Genomic DNA, 13,168 nt, shown 5'->3' with positions numbered 1-13,168 from the left:
ATCCCAGCTGCTCCAGGCCCAGCTCTTCTGAGGGGGGAGCATTTTGAAAGGAGCAGCACATTGTTCTTCAGAGTTTGGCTGCCTGAGGCCAGCTGTGTTTTCTTGGGAAGACAGTCAGGGAGAGGGTATGGGTGAAGGGAGGGCAGGGCTGATTACTGTACCGAGGTTCATTTAGACACAGTTCAGAGCCCCTGGGAAGGATTGCAGGGTGTCCCTGACAGTGGCCCACAGAGCACTCGTGGGGAGGTGGAATGGAGGGCTGCAGGGAGCCCCTGGTGGGTACAATGAACTTGCCTGACAAAGGGAACAAAGTGAGCAGCCCTCTAGTTGATAAGATACAATCTAGGGCCGTGAAGGCATCACCCCAAACGGGGTGCTGACCAGTTCCAGTTAACCACAGGGGCTGAAGCAGCTCCCCGCCCACCCCAGCAGGGGGCTGCACCAGCCCCACCGGGCCCACCACAGGCAGGGGCTCCTCTGATCCACGGTGGGCCTGCCCTAACCCGCCCCCCCGGCTACAGGTTACATGCTGGGTCCCTGGGAGCAGGGCCAGCATGTAACTTACAGCAGGGAAGGTCCTTCCCCAGCAGCAGAGCTGGCAGGGCAGGTGGCCCTGCTCCCGTGAAGACTGTGCTGAGCTTATTGACGCTTTATACTGCAGAGCCCTCAGCATGTGTAACCAGTGAGATTTTCAGTGGTTACACAGTTACCTACTTAACTGTTCACACCCCTAAGACAATCATTGACAATATCTCCTCCTCCTCCAAGCAAGGCATACAGCTGCCTCCTTCCAGACCCAGCGTCTGGCCTGTGACACCTTGGGGGGAGGGACTGGTGGTGCATTTGGTTAATTTGTTCCTGGAAACCCAAGTCCAAACAGATCCCAGAAGGGGTGTTGTTTGTGGCACTCCTAGTGGAGTTCTGTCCTCACTCTGCAATCAATGCCCAGTTTGAGCTTTGTGCTCAGGCGTGGGACATGACTGGGAAAGCAGCTGTGAAAGATCCCAGGGCACTCTTCCGAAGAGCTGGGGGTTGCCTTTCTTGGGCATTTACTTAGCCACAGCCTACAGAATTAAGGCCTGAGAGGTGCAGTTTCTCAAAGGCTTGTCTACACACACGAGTTGCACCACTAGCTCCCCTCAAAGTCAAAGGGATGCACCTTCCCCCAGGTATGGACAGTCACGAGGAACAATGGAGCTTTATGCGGGTTTAGCCAGTCCTGTGTAAGAAGGGAACCAGGCCATGCTGGTAGAAGGCCCCTTTACACTGGAGTAACTGCATCTCGACAAGGGGCTGCACACCTGAACTCATTCAGATCTACAGTAGACCAGGTGTCAGGAGCTGGTGCGTTTTCACGAGCATGCATGTAACTAGCCGAGGGAGCCCTTCCCCCCATGCTGGTGCATACTGCCAGCACACCAACAGTTACCTTATTGACAGCATCTGGCCAGTTCTGTGTTTCAAGGCAGAAGGCTGAATGCTTAGGATACACAGAGCCCCCTTTGCCCTTCAGGGAGCCGTCCAGGAAATTCCCAGTGTAGAACTGGATCCCAGGCTGTGTGGTGTAAACTTCCACTGTCCTGCCACTAGGGGGATGATGTGCCCTGTAGAATGAGAAGCAATTTGGTACTCAGGGAGCAGGCACAGAAAGCAAGAGGGGGAAGAAAGGAAACTGGGGAACAGGGAAAGAAGATGGTGCTGATTCCGTCTCTTCAGCCTTGCAGGCCGCAATGCAAGACTCTTTGCCCCAGGAATGGTGACATAAGAATCCTGCTAGACTGGAACCAAAAATTAGCCTGCAGCTCATGCAGTTTTGTAGGGCACTTGACTTCCCTGGCAGTTAGCACTGCCCAGCCCAGGCAGTGAGATAAGCGGGAGGACAAGCAGTGGCCAGGGCATGGCTGACAGGAGGCTGACATCAGTGGATGGCCTGTGGGAGTGGAGGGGAGCCACAAGACCAGGCATGGGAGAGGGTTAGAGCCAGGGAGGCATCAGTCAATGGCAGGGAGCCAGGGAAAACAGAAGCCAGCAGGGCAAGGAGAGAGGATAGCCCCCTGAATAGGGGGGTTCAATTCCCTGCCCTGCTCAAAGACTTCTACTGTGACCTTAACATCTCAGTCTGTCTGTGCCTCAGTTCCCCATCTGCAGGATGGGGACAGCAGCACAGCCCTGCATCGCGTGTCTTCACGTGTGAGGGGATATACTGAGGATTACTGTAGATGGAAGGGACAAAAGATCGGGACCTTCCTTCAGAGACTGCAGTCGATGATGTAGACCACAGGGTTTTATAATGTTTTATGTGATGTGCTTAACGTGTAGTGTGAGAACGAATGTTAAACAACCGTAACTCTGTTCTTCCCTGCTAAGCAGACAGCAGTCTTCTAAGCCCTTCATAAAGACACATCAGGCAAACTGCTTGTGTCTGTATCTGATGTCAAGAGAGAAAGATCAGCAGGATCCTTGTGATTCAGCATGATCACGCTGTTGCTCTTAGGAGTAATTAGTATATAGATTGTGTTATCAAGAAAATATAATAAATGAATTAAAAGTTTGTACTAATAGAAGCTTTGTATTAGGAGTTGGATTGATACCTTTTGTATGGACAACTGTACCCCTTTTCCCCTGTGTGAAATGATGGTGTGGTTCCTGGGGAGAGGGAGTGAATGGAATGTGAGGGTTTGGAGAGAGAACAACTTGAAGGCCCAATAGTGTCAGAGTCCAGACACTGAAAAAGGGGAGAAGGCTGGAAGACTCAGAGGCATCAGGGTACCATAAGTTGGGAAGCCATAGGGACGGCCTTGGAGTGTTAGGAGCAAGCGCTCCGTTACAAACAAGACAATCTTGAAATAACACTGGGAAGGAGACACCAACATACTGATGTCAGAGTAAAGAATAACTCCCAGATAAACAAATATTAAGCAGAACGGATGGTGATTAAGAGCTGACAAAGCAAAACGCATAGACCTAAGGGGGAGAAAAGCCCTATCAAAGATGGGGCATCTTGCATGAACCTTCGGGTCTGGTCTTGTCAACATCGGAGCGTCGGCCCAGACCGAGAGAAGCCTCCGCTCCTCCCCCTCGCCATTCACGCGCCTGGCCAGTGAGAGAGAGAGAGAGGGGGGATATGGCAATGACAAGACGCGCGGGAATGTTTTTATGAAGCAGATGCTAAGTGTATTCTCAATAAATGTGGCATGTTGCCTTTTCCCATGTGCTTGCTATAAGCATAACCATGACCCCTGTGCTGCAAACACCAATGGTGCAAACCAGAAGGCCCTGAAGCCGGGGAAGTACTGCTGCTTTACGCTGCTGATGTGATCAAGTCCCCACCTTGCACAGTAGCGTCGAGCCTCTGATTGCTCCAGGCAGAAGTTATGGTCAAAGCCAGGGAGCTGAAACTTCTGCAAGTGTCTTCCAAGTTCCACCGGCTTCCTCAAATCAAAAGCGGTGTCCTGCACTGCAGCCATCGTGCCTGGGGAGGAGAAAGCACAGGGCCTGTCTGTGAGCAAACAGCCAGTGTTAGCAGTTCACAGAGAGAATGGCCAGGCTGGGTCAGACCAAAGACCCAGCCAGCCCAGTGTCCTGTCTGCCCACAGTGGCCAATGCCAGATGGCCCAGAGGGAGGGAACAGAACAGGGAATCAAGTGATCCCTCCCGTCAACCATTCCCAGTGTCTGACAAACAGAGGCCAGGAACTACCCCTCCTGGCTAATAGCCACTGGGGACCTGTCCTCCATGAATTTAGCTAGTTCATTTTTTAACTCTGTTAGGGTGCGTCTACAGAGCACCGTAACACAAAATAAAATATGCCATCTGAGCTACGTAAATTGCATATCTTAGTTCAATGCTATTTTGAAATAGCTCTTTATTTCAAAATTTGGCGCGGTGTAGACAGCACCAGATGACAAAATAAGCTATTTCAAAACATCCCTTACTCCTTGTAGAACGAGGCTTACAGGGACATCAGAATAGAGGACCCGAAATAACGGGCTTACTGTGAAGGCACAGAATAGCTATTTCAGGATATTCGAGTACCCTTAATGTCCTGGCCTTCACAATATCCTCTGGCAGGGAGTTCCTCAGGTTCACTGTGCACTGTGTGAAGAAATATTTCCCTTTGTTTAAAATCTATTAATTTCATTTGATGGCCCTAGTTTTTGTGTTATAAGAACACGTAAATAACTTCTTCATTTGCTTTCTTCACACCAATCATGACTGTACAGACCTCTATCCTATCTCCCCTTAGTCATCTCTTTTCTAACCTCAAAAGTCCCAGTATTATATTATTTAATCTCTCTTTATCTGGCAGCCTTTTCAGACCCCTAGTAATTTTTGTTGCCCTTTTCTGAACTATTTCCAGTGCCAAGATATCTTTTTTGAGATGAGGCAACCACAACTGCACCAATGTTCCCTCTAATTTTTCCATATATGTGCAGAATAAATTTTGTTATGGGCAGTACGCAAGTGCAGATGAGCACCACCAATAAAAACACATGCTGCCAGCTGTGTGCATTCTGCCAATTACATGTGTGGCACCTGAATCTCTCCTGGGTGGGCATCCAAGTGCTCAGCTTACAGGAAATACTGTCACACAGTATTCAAGATGTGGGCAACCCATGGATTTATATAGAGGCAATAAGATACTCTCTGTCTTATTCTCTACTTTGCTTAAGAGCCTTTGGTGAGGGACCTTGTCAAAGGCTTTCTGGAAATCTAAGTACACTAGATCCACTGGATCCCCCTTGTCCACGTGCTTGCTGACCCCCTCAAAGAACTCTAGAGGACTGGTAAGGCAGGATTTTCCTTTACAAAAGCCATGATGACTCTTCCCAAACAAATTATGTTTATATACGTATCTGACAATTCTGCTCTTTACTCTAGTTTCAACTGAAGTTAGACTTACTGGCCTGTAATTACTAGGATCACCTCCGGATCCTTTTTAAATATTGGTGTCACATTAGCGATCCTCCAGTCATTGGGTACAGAAGCGGATTTAAAGGGTAGGTTACAAACCACAGTTAATAGTTCTGCAATCTGAGCTCTTTCAGAACTCCTGGGTGAATGCCCTCTGGTCCTGGTGACTTGTTACTATTTAATTTATCAGTTTGTTCCAAAACCTCTTCAGATGAGGCCTCACAAGGGACAGTTCCTCAGATCTGTCACCTGAAAAGAAAAGCTCAGATTTGGGAATCTCCCTCACAGCCCCAGCTGCAAAGACCAATGCAAAGAATTCACTGAGTTTATCGTCCTGGAGGGCTCCTTTAGCATCTCAATCATCCAGAGCCCCACCGGTTCCTTAACAGGCTTCCTGCTTCTGATGGGCTTACAAGCTTGCTATTGGTTTTGAGATTTTGGCTAGCTGTTTTTCAAATTATTTTTTGGCCTCCCTAATTATATTTTTATACTTCATTTGGCAGAGTGTATGTCCCTTTCTATTTCCCTCACTAGGTGAGAGGGTTACTCAACCTCTGCAGTAGCCAGCATGGTAGGCCTGTTGCTGCTGCTGGTGCATTCTAAGAGGTGCGCAGGGGTTCCAGTAGGGCCGAGCGGGAGGCAGTAGCCACTGGCCGGGGTGCCACCGAGGCATCATTGGTTGTGGCAGAGGAGTGCCTGGGTGAGAGCATTTGAGAGACACAGCTTCCTCCTCGCTATATGAAGGAGGTGCAGAAGCTGTTCCATGCGCTGGAGAGAACCTGGCCAGTGTCGGCGAGGGGTCAGTACTGACAGCAGAGTAGTGGGTCCTGGGGTCACCTTTAGCTGGTCCATAGATGTAAAAGAATAGGTTTGAGGCATAGGTGGCAGTGGGGTGGACACGCACCCTGGTAAGAGTCGAGCGTGGGGCTTTGGAAAACCTGCTATTTAAACGTGGCAGAGCGTGAGGTCTGCGCAGGCAGCCCCATGGCTGTCTTGAGTTTTTGGGCCACGAGGGTCTTAGGCTTGTTAGCCTGTTTCAATATTGAAGCCAGGTCCTGGGCCCCTGGGGGCTCAGTGGGTGATTGCAGCCCTGGCAAGCTCTTGCCCAGAGCCCCCACAGGGCACGGAACTGGCTTGGAATTGTGGGATCACCCTTCCTTGGGTGAAGGGGAGTCCCTGCTAGTAGCTGCATTTATCTTCTTAGATTGTCTGACATTGCCGCTGAGAGACTGTAAGCGGGATGCAGGAAAACCCCAGAGATTAAGTCTGGTCAGATCACTGTCCAAGCGAAACAGCTGTCTCGCTGGATTTGCTGCGGCAATCAGGGCTCTGTGAAGAACGCCCTGAAATACTCCACGTGCTCCTCAGGCAGCAGAGATAAGTGAATGCCCCTCTGGGTGGGAAATATACAAACGCCAAATAGGTGGTGTCGGAGCACCGGCCGCTGCTGCGTATGCCTGTGGGGGAGGGTCTGAGGAGCACCTTACAGATGATCTCCTCAGGTGGATAAAAGATTGAAAGAATAAAAATAGTAAAAACACGGAGGGGATCCCCACAAGGGGAAAGCGATAGGCAGTGAGCCGCTGCTCGTTCGTGGTTCAACGCAAAGAAAAATCTTCTTTCTTTTTTTCCTTTCTTCAGAGCGAAGGAAAATGGTTTGAAAAGGCGAAGTCTGACTAAGCGCTAAGGTGAAAAGGCTATCTAGCTAACTGACATGCATCTGACGAAGTGGGTCTTTGCCCACGAGAGCTCATGCTCCGACACTCCGGTTAGTCTATAAGATGCCATAGGACTCCTTGCCACTTTTGCAGATCCAGATTAACACGGCTCCCCCTCTGATAGCTAATTGAGAGCTCAATGCAGAATGCACTGCCATTCTGACTGGCGTCGGAGGCAGCACAGAAGGAACTGAGGGGATCGCGGCTCGTGCATGCGCATTACCTGCCTGGCGCGTGAGGGTGACTGTGCACGCGCGAACAGGCTATCCACAAGCACTGCTATAGAAATCTTCCGGACGGGCGCGCTGAGGCGCCCAAACACCTAAGATGGGGCCCCCAAAGACACTCCTTGAAGAAGAATGTAACTTCCACTTTTTAAACAATGCCTTTTTCTCTTTCATTGCTTCTTTGACTTGGTTGTGAAGCCTCGGTGGCACGTTTTTCGTTCTCTCACTGTGTTTTTTAATTTGGAGTGTTTGTTTAAGTTCAGTCTCTGATCTAGTGTCTTTGAAAAGTTTCCATGTTATTAGACCATGGAATTACTATCCATAAAGCTTCTACAAAATAGTTTGGTTCATTTAAGATTTTTACTTCATTTGATTCTACACTATTTCATGTATAGTGCCACTCCTCCACCAGCACGACTGTTCTGGCTTTCCAATAGAGTTTTGTACCCTGCAATTACTGTGCCCCATTAATTGACCTTCATTCCACAAAGTTTCTGCCTATTGTCTATTATAACAATATCCCCACTCAATACAAGGGTCTATAATTCACCCATCTTATTATCTAGACTTCTAGCATTTGTATATACACACTTTCAGAGTCACTTTTTAGCTGTCTGCCGTTACATGATGGGATTGACTGAGACGCTTTTATTTGACTCTCATCAGATCTGACCTGTATTTTATCATCTTCCACCCTCTTCTCTTTACTAGAGCATTAAGAATCTCTATTAACAGACCGTCCCCAAGGGATGTCTCTGTACCATCCATGCTCTCCTTCGCACTTGTCGGCTTTCCCCCAGCCCTTAGTTTAAAAACTGCTCAATTACCTGTTTCATTTGAAATGCTAGCAGTTCATTTCACTCCGCATTTTCTCTCATCCAGTCACTTCCAAAGCTGCAGGGGATGTGCTAGGCACCCTGAGGCTGAACCCTACCGACTGGGGGGGATTGGAAAACAAGCAGGGGGCAGGAGATGCAAAGGAGCCTCTGCCTCAGCGTTAGCATCTCTGCAGGTGTCTACCGCATGCCTGGCAGGTAACCCCAGCGCTCACACGGCACTGCCCAGCACTCAGCCACACACACCTGCCAGACTGACTGGAGAAGAACGGGGGGGCAGGTGCAGCGAGCCCCTGCAGTACAGGCTGTCCCAGTGGGGGCCCTCAGGGCATGCTGCAGGTGCCAGGGTCCAGCTTCGCAGCACATCCAGGTGTCACCAGCTCTTTCAAAGTGCACCCGGCTCGGCAGGGGCACTGCTGGCTGAGCTGTGAGTCAGCTCATACTGCTGAACCCGCGCCAGCTCCCACAGGCGAGGCAGGGAGCAGCAGGCCTTGCTGTCCAGCTCTAGAGTAAGAAATGGGCCCAGAGGCACACTTACAACTAGGGTTGCCAGGTGTCCAGTATTTTCACCTCCTGTCAAGTAAAAAACTTCAGAAATATAGAAATTCCGGCTCCAGTCAAGAAAACAAGATGGCTGCTGGCAAAAAGCCTGGTTTTTTTTTTTTTTGCGCTTAACAACTTTGGTCTCCCCCCGCTCCCCCTTTTTTTCCCCTTCAACAGAATTTTTTCCCCGGTGTTTTTTTCTGGGGGGAAGGGCAGGTGTTTGGTATTTTTGGGTAAACCATCTGGCAACCCTACTCACAACCCCTAGATCAGTACAGCACTAGCTACACTTGCTTCAGATTTGTCAAGTTTCTTTCACAACTATAAAGGCCAAAACATTCTCTTCCTGTCACAGGAAAGCTGAGATTCTGCAGACGCTCAGAAAAACCCGGACAACTCCCTTCTCCCTGAGGGCTAGGGTACTGCCAATGCTATGGAAATGACAAGAGATTACTTTAGGTTCCAAGACACTGAGGGCAGTGCACCATCTGGACAGTGTACACAGACCCAGCCTAGAACAGGGGAGCTGGCTTCTCCACCTTACCGAGAAGCCTGCTTTGTCTCTTGCTGTACTGGGCTGGCAGTTTAGATTTCTGGATTCTGAGAAATAATGCCGTGTTACGGTGCAGCCTTTCACACAGTGTCTATTGTTTTCTCCTAGCTGTGTGTGGGTGAGGCAGCAAATCAGCATAAAGTGCACGCACCATTCTCCAGCTCCCCATTCTTCCTCAGGGCATGCTCTGATGTTCTGCCATGCTTTTCTGTTCTCCAGAAGGCCCCTAGAGCAACCCCCCTGAAAAAGGCAGAGAGATGCTAACATGCAAGCACACCTGCTTCAACAAGAGCACTGCTGTAGGTGGTTTCTCTAGGTAGAGGCTCTCAGACACAGCTGTCTCAGAACTGGGGACTGAGAACAGCAGTCAGGTCTCTCAACAAGCAAAGTGCCACTCGTGCTAAGGAAGAGCAGGCAGGATTTTTCTAAACTCAGTCAACAGTAAAATAATTAAGCAGATAGAACATCTTCTCCCCGCCCAGTATCGCAAGCACACAATGACACTCCATCAAATCATCTGTCTTCAAAGTAGGGGGAATTTGGGATCAGAACTTCCAGGGCTGACTCAGAGTCATGCCAGTTCAGAGCAAGCCCGTTCAGTCTCAGTAGTAAAGCTGTTCTCATGGCCCTCTCGTATTGGTGTTACATGGTGCAGGCATCATTAGTTCAGCCCTGAGGATCTCAGACTGGAGACCCAAAAACAGACACAGCCAAAATTAGTAGCCACTTTCGAAAAGCTCTAAATCGTAGGGAATTAAACTTCTGAACCACGGGCCTAATTCTCCAGCCACTCCCACAGGTGTAATGCCACTGGTCTCAGTGGTGTTACTGTACACTGGGAGCCACGCAGTGCTAGCAGGTGTCAAACTGCCCCTTCCTCTGGGCCTTTTTACATTGCACATAATGCTGCTCTGTGTCAGGGCCTCCTTCAAAGCCTTTGAATTCAGTGAGAGGATTTCTAGACACTTCAGTGGATTCTAGATCAGACCCTCAGTCAGAAGAGAGATGCCTTCCATGCCTCTGAAGGCTACATGCCATGCGATGGGGCCGGGCTCTCCAGTGTGAGTCTGCATGTTGTCCCTCAGAAAAAGGGCAACTCTCCATTCCACTAGGCTGAAGGGAGCCAAACAGGGAGAGGTGCGAGGTGCGCAGCCGTAACAGCTTGCTAGGCCTACGTGAGTGCCAGTTCCCAACACAAGGGCTACTGGTGCTATTTGTGGGGTCTTGTTCCCCTTTCCACAGTCACAAGAAGCAGGGTGACCTGGAGCAACCACTTCCCCTCTGTATATCTCCCCATCTGTACACTGTAGTAACAAGCACCAAGCCAGGCCTCATAAACCTCAAGTACCACAGCCTCCAACCACCTTGTTCAACTCCATCACTGTAAGCTGCTGCTGCAGGCTGCCGAGACCTGCACCTCCTGGCCTGTGTGAACCAGCTCCACTCTTGTGCGACGAGGCTGATCAAGCCCACTCACTGCATGTTTTCTTAGTCATACCCACACAACCACTTCCTCCACATCCCTTCTCTCCACTGCTTCGGAGCACTCCTGTAGCTGCTGTCCTGTGTCCTGGCAGCAAAACACGCCTCAACCATGCAACAAGCCAGTGGGCCAACCATCGGGAACAAGACACAGCAATCTCCTACAGTTGGCTGGAAAGACAACTGAGCGCAACCCAGGATTTAAATGTATACCGGAATTAAAGAGCAGGTGAAGGCCTCAGCGGTTTAGCTTAGATGCAGCAGATCTTCAGGTCCCCGTGCAACTGTGTGGCATGTCTCGGACAGGACACTTAGAAAGCTCTCCTTGGGGGCAGCGTACCTTCTGTAATCCCTGTGTGCCGTATACAGTAGGTGCAACCAGCTCTGCATCACCTGTTCCAGCTGAGACAGAAGCATCTTGGACTCTGGTGATCTCTGGTAAAACAGTCCCTACAAGAACACTGTGGCTGGCATAATTTAGAGCAGCCCTGAGAATTCCAGAGATAAACTACCCACGAGTCAGCCAGCCAGCCATGACTGGGACATGGGCAGTCTTACCTAGTGGTCAGAGCAATGGCAGTCAGATGATAGGAGGTGTTCCAGAGCAAGCCAAGAGGCATGTCCACCACTGCAGGCAGCAGGGGAGTCCATCTTGTTGCACAGACACTTCCTAGCTTCTCCTCCTGAGGCAGTACTTCCAGAAGGACTGTGGTAATGCACGCAGGCCTACCATGTCTGCTGGGTATGTGTCTGCCCTCTTGTAAACCAACGTTCCTGTCTCTGTTTGCCTAATCCCGAGGCTGTGAGGTTCTGCAGGGACGAGACATTACCTAGTGCCACTTTTCCCCATTCCCTTTGCATCCTGCACAGCTTGGCTGGCCCTCAGGATGTAGCCCAAAAAGCTGCTAGATACTCATCACTCCACTGACAAGCACAAGCCGCCATCTTCTTATTGCTGCGCAGAACAAAGACAGTGATTTGCTGATTGGGGAAATGGCCGAGGGCCAAGGCCAGGTAGAGCTACCTCCAACTGTAGCCTTTGATTCTAGAAACACACCATTATCTGCGCTCACTCAGGATCTAAATTCATGCTCTCTCTGTGGTTGAGTTTCCAGCACCCAGCATTCTGTGCAACACTTTCAGTTGCATCAAGCTCAGCATTTCCCGTCTCCTGACGACTGCTCATGGTTTACCGTCAAGCACCTTCAGCGTACGGGTCACAAGTCGGCTATGAATAGAGCCGGATCTGTACACACGGCTGCAATGAGGCAACGTCTATTTCAGATCACTCGGCTCTGCTATAAATCACCATTGCTGCTAGACTGTGGCCTTGTCCAATCACAGGGGAGCGTGTTGGAGCACAGGGACTGCTGAGAAGAGGCCCCACCAGAGGAGCAAGGGTTATGCAGAGCCATGACTCCGTCCCTAACTACCAATCAGCAAAGATAGCTAGCTATGTGAGGGCTGTATATACACTCCGTAAAGAGGCACAGTACGGTCTTGCCAGGGATCTCTGGGACAGAAAACTGGATCTTACAGGCATCATCACACCCTTTGAAACTAACAAGAAACTTCTGAATGATTTGTTCTGCACATCAAGAGTTACACCCACATATAGTGCCAAGGGCTATGTGATCAAGGAAAAGTGCAAGGAAAACAATGGCCCAAACTCCGCCAGTACCGCGGATGGAATTCACCATGTCTCACATGCTGCACTCAAGAGCACAGAGCAAGCTACCCGGGCAGATGAACACTAATAATGTAGGAGTAAGTGCCATGACAGGTGACAATCCACACAGTGTAGGAGAACATACCCTCAGGAGCACTTTTGAGGTGAAGCCCTAACATGCACACTTCAGCACATGAACAGGTGATCACGGGAAACATCTATCTATAGACTTAAGAACTGTGCATCTGTCTGTCTGTGAGCCTGTTTGTTCAAGAACTCCTCCTAAACAGTAAGAGCTAGGGCCACCAAACCTCTTCTCCTAACTTACAGCTAGATCAGGGTTTGGCTGTGCCAAGAAAATGGGAAGTGCTGGGAAAACGAGTTTTCCACAACTGGTGGGGTAGGGGGGAAGAAAAGACCCCTGGCAGCTGGGGGGAGGGGGAAGGGGCTGCTGTTCGGAGAGATGCAATAGGGAAGTGGCCACTGGAGGCAGCGAGCCCGCAGGGGAGAGCTATCCTGCAGAGTGACCACTGGGGACAACCACACCACCCAGAAAGTGGCCAGCTGGAGACGGGGCTCCACCATCTTGTCTGTCACTAGCCCAGATAAGTAGCCTCCCGCTCCAAACCCCCTCCCCTGGCCCTTGGGCACAATACTGGGGAAGACAGAAGGCCCCTGGTAACCAAGAGGTTCCGGGGGGGGGGGGGGGGGGGGAGAAAAGGCCCCTGGCAGCTGTGGGGGGAAGGCCCCTGGCAGCTGGGATCTCCCTCCAACCTAAGCTCCTCACCCCCACTCCTCACTCTCACATCCCCCACACTCCCAGCCTCCTGCCCTGCCCCCACGCATCCCCAAGGCCCTGTCCTGAGTCCCGCACCCCCCACCCGACGTCTTCTAGCCACAGTAGCAATGGAAGAAGTAGAGCGCCACGGGAAAAGAATGCAGCCATGGCCTGGCACGCTAGCGAGAAAGCCAGCGGGCAGAGGGGCGGAGGCGACTGAGCAATCTCTCCTCTTCCAGAGCCCTTTGAGCCCAAGCCTCCTTGCCCATTACAAGCCAGTGAGAACTGGAGGGGAGATTTTCAGAGGCCCAGATGGAAGTTTAGTGCCCAGCTGCCCTTTCTTCCCAGGCACCCACTCCCCACGCCCTGCAGCCCTTTCCAGCAGGACACTATACCGCAGAGCAGGTGTCAGACGCTGCCACAAACACTAGAGGCACAGTCTGTGCGT

At 50.6% G+C, this 13,168-nt stretch overlaps 1 protein-coding gene across 2 annotated transcripts in view; it reads right to left on the bottom strand.

The window, feature by feature from the left end:
- Positions 1–13,168, bottom strand: part of GALM (galactose mutarotase) — a 35,809-nt gene that overhangs the window by 1,326 nt on the left and 21,315 nt on the right. For both annotated transcript variants that reach the window (XM_006112620.5, XM_075925833.2), the window contains 2 exons: positions 3,331–3,472; positions 1,430–1,604 (listed from right to left, as the gene is read on the bottom strand). In XM_006112620.5, coding sequence (XP_006112682.3) covers positions 1,430–1,604; positions 3,331–3,472 — 317 coding nt within the window. The remainder of the gene's footprint in view (positions 1–1,429; positions 1,605–3,330; positions 3,473–13,168) is intronic.

Source organism: Pelodiscus sinensis, chromosome 3 (genome assembly GCF_052426305.1).
Source record: "Pelodiscus sinensis isolate ZL-2025 chromosome 3, ASM5242630v1, whole genome shotgun sequence".
NCBI lineage: Eukaryota > Metazoa > Chordata > Testudines > Trionychidae > Pelodiscus > Pelodiscus sinensis.
Note: the sequence above shows the minus strand (reverse complement) of the source record. Positions and strands in the feature narration are given on the sequence as shown.